General features: G+C 51.5%; 1 protein-coding gene across 1 annotated transcript; it reads right to left on the bottom strand.

The window, feature by feature from the left end:
- Positions 1–4,319: 4,319 nt before the first annotated feature.
- Positions 4,320–7,315, bottom strand: ZCCHC3 (zinc finger CCHC-type containing 3). Its single transcript, XM_019458880.2, has one exon. The coding sequence runs from the start codon at positions 7,051–7,053 to the stop codon at positions 5,830–5,832; it is 1,224 nt and encodes a 407-aa protein (XP_019314425.2). The 5' UTR covers positions 7,054–7,315; the 3' UTR covers positions 4,320–5,829.
- Between the last annotated feature and the right edge of the window lie 363 nt (positions 7,316–7,678).

Below are 7,678 nucleotides of genomic sequence, written 5' to 3'. Positions count from 1 at the left end.
AGCATGAACAGGGGAGGGGCAGAGAGAGAGGGAGACACAGAATCGGAAGCAGGCTCCAGGCTCTGAGCCATCAGCCCAGAGCCCGACGCTGGGCTCGAACTCACGGACCGTGAGATCGTGACCTGAGCTGAAGTCAGCCGCTTAACCGACTGAGCCACCCAGGCGCCCCTCCTTATATACATATAAACTGGTTTCTTTATAGGTAAGTACATATATGCATATGTCTTGTGGCCACGATATAAAATGCATATCTTATTATGGGATGTGGTTAAAGAGTTTGAAGACCATTGCTATAGGACTCCCGTTTATTTCTCCAGCCCAGAACTCTCCTTAGAATTTAAGACCTTGTATATTGAGCCACCTGTTCCACACCTTCTCTCAGACATCCTCTATGTCCCACAGCTGGAAACCTGGGAGTCCTCTTTGGCACTTACACCTCCCCCAGCCCATGTCTAAGTCTTGCTGCTTTAAACTCCTAAATATGTTTACCCTGCCTACTTGTCTTAAAAAAATTTTTTTTTCATGTTTATTTATTTTTGAGAGAGAGAGAGAGGCAGAGCACGAGCTGGGGAGGGGCAGAGACAGAGAAGGAGACACAGAATCCAAAACAGGCTCCAGGCTCTGACCTGTCAGCACAGAGGCCAATGTGGGGCTTGAACTCACGGACCGCGAGATCATGACCTGAGCGGAAGTCGGACACTTAACCAACTGAGCCGCCCAGGTGCCCCTCCCTGCCTACTTTGCTTATTCTGTCTTCATCATCCAGGTCCAAGGTACCCTCGTCGCTCACCTGGGGAAACTGGCCTTTTTTCTACTTGTGCTCCCCACTGACTCATTCTCTACAAAGTATCCACAATGATCTTTTATTTAAAATTTTTTTTTCCTTTTATTTATTTTAGAGAACTAGTGAAAGCATGAGTGGGGTTGGGGCACACACAGAGGAAGAGAGAGAGAGAGAGAGACAGACAGAGAGAGAGAGAGAATCTCAAGCAAGCTCCATGCTCAGCACGGAGGCTGACGAAGGGTTCTATCCCACGACCCTGGGACCATGACCTGAGCCGAAATCAAGAGTTGGACACTCAGCCGACTGAGCCACCCAGGCGACCCATGAATGATCTTTTAAAAATACAACCATGAGGCGCCTGGGTGGCTCAGTCGGTTAAGCATCCAACTTAGGCTCGGGTCATGATCTCACAGTTTGTGGGTTCGAGCCCCGCATCGGGCTCTGTGCTGACAGCTGGGAGCCTGGAGCCTGCTTTGGATTCTGTCTCCCTCTCTCTCTCTCTGCCTTTCTCCCTCTCCCACTCTCTCTCTCTCTCTAAAATAAATAATAAACATTAAAAAAAAATAAAAAAGATACAACCCTGATCATGTCACTTCCTTGCTCAAAGATCTTTCAGTGGCTCCTCATTAGATTCTTACACTCAAATTCTAAACATGGCTGACCAGACCCCAGGGTCTGTATCCTTATTTTGTACCATCATCTCCCTCCTACCTCTGCACTGGCCACACTGGCTGTTCTGGATAGGGTTAGATGTCAGACAATATCTATTCCCACTGTTTGTTTTTGTTTTTTATTAAGTAAACTCTATCCCCCATGTGGGGCTTGAACTCACGACCCCAAGATCAAGAAGAGTCCGATGCTCTACCGACTGAGCCAGTTAAGTGCCCTCATTCCCACTGTTTATGTGCCTTACTGTGCTATGCATGCTGTAAAGCTAAAACTTTCTGACTCCCTTGCAGCTAGAGCTGCAGGAATTAGATATACTTGCATGAGGTTTGAAGGTGGAAGGAAGGAAGGCAGAAGTCAAATAGTTTTGGCTGTTTCTGCTCATAAGTAAGGTTGTGGAGACACCAGTGTCATGTCTCTGACTTCAAAACCTCATTTTACTGTCCTGGCAGTGGAATTGGCAGTAGTTTTCCGATCCCAGCAGCCTGTCCTTGGACGGTAGCTTCAGTAGTATGTCCTCAAACTCAACCCTTCCAGTGATGGCTCCTGGCTCTTTTCTGTGAGAGGCAGCAGCTCCTCTGGTAAATCAGTTCAGTAGTGTTCTAGGAGTCATTCCTAATACCCACCCTAGGTCCCATTACCTTCTTCGATACCTAGAGTGGTTTCTGTTTCTTTCTCTCTTTCTTTTTTTAATATTTATTTTTGAGAGGCAGGGGAGGGGCAGAGAAAGAGGGAGAGAGAGGATCCGAAGCAGGCTCTGCCTTAACAATGGGAGCAGGCACAGTTCATGCAGGGCTTGAACTCACAAACCGTGAGATCATGACCTGAGCCAAAGTTGGAGGCTTAACAGACTGAGCCACCCAGGTGCCCCAAAGTGGTTTTCTAAACCTGGACTGATACACTGGGCTTCATTTGGTTTTAGTCATGCCTCCTCTCACCATAGGGTTATTAAACTTGTTATCTCTGCTGCCTAGGCTGCCCTTGTCACTGGTTAACCCCCATGCCGTCTCTCAACTCCTTCTGTATTTTTTTGATCTCAATTCAAACGTTTTTTGGGGACGTTATCCCTGACCCTGACCCCTAAGATCAGATCCATCTCTGTATGTTTCTTGCAGTGCTTTTTATCACACTTTGTAATTATGTCTTTGTGTGGTTCTAGAATTTGAGCCCCAGGGAACTTGACTATGTTGCTGTATGCCATTTCCTAGAAAGAGTTGGTGCTTAATATATATGCGAAATAAGTGAATGGAATGGAGGCGGCCAGACTGGAGGGGGTCAGGACAAAATAAAGCCTCTTAAGTAACACTGACAAGCCCTGGGTCACCTCCTCTTGGCCTTTTCCCAACCACATCTTTCTGTGACTCTGTAGCCAGCCTGAGCAGCCTGTGTACTCTGGCCTCCAGGCCTTTGCACAGGCTGTTCCTGTTGCTTGGATCTCTTCCCTCTCCACCTGACTTATTCATCTTGTGGGTGTCAGTCATGACATCATCATCTCTTCCAGGAGACCTGTACTTCAGACAATTTTATATGCTTTGTATATACTTTTTTCAGAGTATTAAAAAAATTATTAAAAAAACTGCTCATCACTTATCTGTATCTCCTTCTGCAAGTAACCCTCTCATTCCCGGGTGTGTGCAAACTACCCTGCAGAAGGGCTTGGCTCTAATGGCCCTCAGTATCTGTTGAAAGCTGAATGAAAGAAATGTCAGCTAATCAGCCAGCCTCAGCTTGGGGAACTCTGCACACTCTCTAGGAGCCCATGAACAGTGAGGGATTGTAATTCGGAGGTAGCTAGATCAGGAGGAAGCTGGGGGAGGTTTGTTCCGCTCCAGCCCATGGCTGAGTCCCCAGACTGCCAGGCAGGAGGCCCTGGAGTAGATCCTGTGGGGGATGGGCAGGGAAATAGTTTCTTCCTCTGCTCCCTCCAGGAGAGTTGGAGGGGGAGGGAAGGCAGAGAGAGGGAAGATTCCTTCCAAGGAGGCTCCTTGGCATGGTGCCTGCTTGGAGGGAGGGCGGATATGATGAATGCAGGCTTTCTCTCCGCCTTCAGCCCTGTGAAGGAGGGAAACCCAAGGCAGAGAAGGGAGAGCTGATGGGGGAGGGACAGGACTGGAGGGAGGGATCGAGGAGGGAAAAGTCTGTTTGCTTTGGGAGACAGGAAGGAGGGGCTATACTGGCTTGGCAAGGCGGGGCTCTCAAGAGCCACCCAGGCCTCAACCACACCTGATCAGCTCTGGAAATATCCTGAAATCACTGAGTTAGAGAATCAGTACACTGAGAATTTTAATTCTTAGGATTGGATCATTTCAACATCTCTGAGCTGAAAATCCTTGTCAGTTGTGTCTGGGGTCTTCAGGGCTGGCTTGGAGGAGTGAGTCAGCTCTCTGGGAAGTTTCCCAGACTCTTTCTTACTCCCTAATACCTGGAAGAGATGGCGTTTTTTAGAAACCTATGAATACTTTGCATCCTATTTGTGGCACTTCCCCATTGTAATCTGAGGGCAGAATGCCTCTCTCTCACTTTAATACCATTCAGAACTATAGTCTCAAGCCTGGCTGCCAATCAGAATTGTTGGGGGCGGGGGTGCTTGCTAAAAATGTTTTCATTCACACCAGTGATTTTGATTCCTTGGAGCAAAGTTAGGACTTAGAACTTGAGTTTTTGCCATGTGCCAAGTGAGTGTAACGCATACATAAGGTTTAGGAGACAATGCCAAAGGGTCTGGCACAACATAGTAGGTGCTACGTGTTGCCTACAGGGGTTGGAAATGCATTTGCAGGGTAAACAAATGATGGGTAAGAAGCATGGATTAAACTAGAGTCTGTGTGCCCTAGCATCTTCCACTCTGAAAGGAAATAGGGCAACAGTGTTAGCAATACAAAAGATAAATATTTATTCAGAACAAAACTTTTAACAATCGATTTTACATTCTAAGCCACAAGGAAATAGCAAAACATAAAGCGAAGGAAAAACAAAAACTAAAAGAAAAGCAGTGTACTGTCTTTTCTACTTTAACTTGATAACACTTAGTTGACCCAATGCCCTCTTGCAAGTGGTCTGTTTTGCAAGTACATTTTAGAGTTAACAGCTCACTTACGATTACAGGTTAAAATCACCTTTCTCCTGTGAGTGAGGAAGCTATAGATGAGCTCCAGTCAGATGCTTCTCTGGGGTTTCTAGCTATTGAGGCTAAGGTGCAAATGTAAACCTCCGGTAGGTTTCCTTACTGAGGAGCACCCCCATTTCTAAGCAGTGGCAATGAGTGGTGGAGGGTGAGGTCCCAAAGGACTTGGCACTTCAATCCAGATACAGTACCCCAGGGAGCAGTAAGTGCACCCTGGATTATGTTCCTTTGTCCCTTCCTGATCTCCCAAGTATTCAGAAGCCCCTGCTAAATGTCTTTCTCCCCCGGATGATTTCTTAGCATTCCTCTGGGCTCATCATTCTGGAGAGATCAGACTTTCTGGGCCCTCAAGTGTTGAGGAAAATGTTGTGAAGTGTGAGAGGTAGTGGAATGAGCACCGGGCTTGGGGTCAGGGAACTCTACTCTAGGCTAGCTCTGGAACCAGACAGCTATGTGATTTTGACCCAGTCACTGACCCTCTCTGGGCCTGTTGCACCTGTTGGAAATCCAGGGGATTGGCCTAAACCAATTTTTAGGTCCTTTCCAGCAAGAAAATTCTAAATTCCATGATTCTGTGAAAAATGGCTTCTGAGCCACTGAACAGCTGTCCCAAAGTCCATGCATTTTAATGCCATAAGAGAGGCCCTTGGCCACCATTCAGAGCTTATTGACTCAGATTACATACACTTCTAACAACACTGGTTTCACAAATTCTCAGACCACATAGATGAGAAGCAGCAAATTAAAAGGGGGAGGGGAAGAGCTGTAAAAAGTAGACACCCTGACAGAAGCCACAGTCAACAATGTTCTGGATTCAACAAACACTGACGGAGTGCCTACCACGTGGTGGGCCCTGTACCTAGGGCCGGGGCATAAAGATGAGCAAGGCAGCCCAATGGGTGAAAATCCTGGGAGAGGACAAGGCGTGGGGAGTAAAAAGTACAAAAAAAAACCCCCCACACAAAAACCACAAAAAAACCCCCAATACAACCCAGGTACAAAAACGAAAAACAAAATCTTAAAAAGAGGCGACACATCTGCACACGACAGTTCTCGGTAGTCACTGATGACAGAGTCACCAATTCAGAAAAGGCTGAAATGGAGTAAACTCGGTTTAAGAAGGCAGAGAGAGAGATGTCTCTTGTACGTTTAAAAAGATCTCCTTCAAAAACGATAAAAAATGGTTTAAAAAAAAGTTTTGGCACTTAAGAGGGGGTAAGCTGGCTCTGGGTTCCCCTGGCAGGCAGGCGGGTATTCAGTGCCCAGCCACCCCGGTTAGCTGAGCTGCCACGGAATTGTGAACTGCTTTGGGACACTGGGCAAAGGCGTGTCCTCGCTTGCCGCAGAGGTTGCAAACGATGCCCTTCCGGCAGTAAGGGCTCAGATGCCCCTCCTCCCCGCACCTGAAGCACCTGTCCTGCGTGCAGCTGCCGCTCATGTGGGTCCTGGAACCACATTTAAAGCACGTCTTGGGCTGCCCCTTGTACCAGCTGTAGCCCCTCTCGGCCCCCAGGAAGAAGGCCCCGGGCAGGTGCCTGACCCCGCCCTCCCCCTGGCGCAGCTCGATCTCACACTTGTACTCCCCGGTCCAGATCCCAAACCTGTCGGTCACTTTCACGGGCACGGCCAGGACATCGCAGTGGCGCTTGAGCCAGGTCACGATGTCCTCCACGTCCACCGTCTCGTTCCGGAAGAGGATGAAGAGCGTCTTCAAGCTGGACTTGCTCCGCCCCAGCACCACAAAGTTCTCCCAGCAGTCCTCCTGCTCGCGCTTCTCCTCGTAGACGCGTAGGAACAGGGCCAGCTTCTCCGCCGAGCGGAAGCTCACGTCGAACTCGCGACTGCCCGGGATCTGGATGACCGCGTAGATGTCGCTCGGGTCCATGCCGATGGAGCGCAGGATGAGCGCGCCCACCACGAAGTCCCGAGTCGGGCAGGCACCCTCGTCTCCCTGGAAACAGATGCGCACCAGGAAGCGGCCTTTGCCCGGGCCCGCCGCGGGGCCCGTCGCCACTGCCTGCTCGTCCTGAGCGGGCCGCTCGGCTGCGTCCTCGGCCGCGCCAGGCCTGGCCGGGCCCGCCATGGCCGCCGCCTCGGCCTTCTTTCTCCGGGCCGCCTCGGCCGCGCCTTTCTTCTTGCGCGGGTCCGCCGCCTCGCCGGCCGGGTCTCTCCGCCGGCCCTTCGGGTCCCCGCGGCCGGCCGGGGGGAAGTCACCGAGGCCCGGCGCCGCCAGGCCCGCGGGGGCGCCTAACCCGCCGCCCACGCCGCCCACGCCGCCGCCGCCTTCCTCCTCCCGCCGCGGCGGCCGCGACTCGCGGAACTCGCCCTTCTTCTCGGCCAGGTTCTTCACCACCTGGGCCCACCCCATCTTCTCGCGGCCGCCCTCGGCCTCCTCGCCGCGGGCCGCGGGCCGCGCGGGGGGCAGGAGCTGCGGCCGCCCCCGCTTCCTCTCCTCCTCCGCGCCGCCGCCGGTGGCCATTTTACCTCCTTCCCAGCATCCTCCACTCGCTCCCGCAGCCAAAGGGCGCCCATCCGCGCGCCCGCCCGCCCGGGGCTGTGGGGGTTTGGTGTGTGTCTGTGTGTGTGTGTGTGTGTGTCTGTGTGTGTGTGTGTTTTTTGAAATTCGACGCTTCTCTCCCCCGCCCCGCCGAAGGTATTTACCCGCGGCGCGCAGCGGCCAGCGCCGGCCCCGAGCCCTCGGGTAACGGCCGAGCCGCGTCTCCGCCAGCGCGCGCTCCGGCCCCACCTCCTGGGCGCCCGGGCGGGATGCGCCGCTTGGAGCGCGTCCCTGTCCCTTGCGAAGGCTTGGCAGCCCGGGGCCACGCTCTCGAGGATTCGCTCTTTCGCAAGCGGTCCTCGATGATTTCATTCAGGCAGCATCGCGAACGGCCCACGGTCCCAAGACGAGCCTATTTTGTTTTCTTTTCTATACCTCTTCTGTTTAACCAGAAACAAATGAAACTTAGCTCTCCCTCCTTTCAGAGCCTACGGCAGTGCATTGTTTTTCCAACGTTGGGTTATGGACATTTTCAAACACAAAGTTGAAAGAATTTTACGGTGAACATCTTACCTTTACCTTTGGAGTATTTTAGCATCATTAGAAT

Source organism: Panthera pardus, unplaced genomic scaffold (genome assembly GCF_024362965.1).
Source record: "Panthera pardus isolate Hobbes unplaced genomic scaffold, ASM2436296v1 HiC_scaffold_25, whole genome shotgun sequence".
Classification (NCBI taxonomy): domain Eukaryota; kingdom Metazoa; phylum Chordata; class Mammalia; order Carnivora; family Felidae; genus Panthera; species Panthera pardus.
Note: the sequence above shows the minus strand (reverse complement) of the source record. Positions and strands in the feature narration are given on the sequence as shown.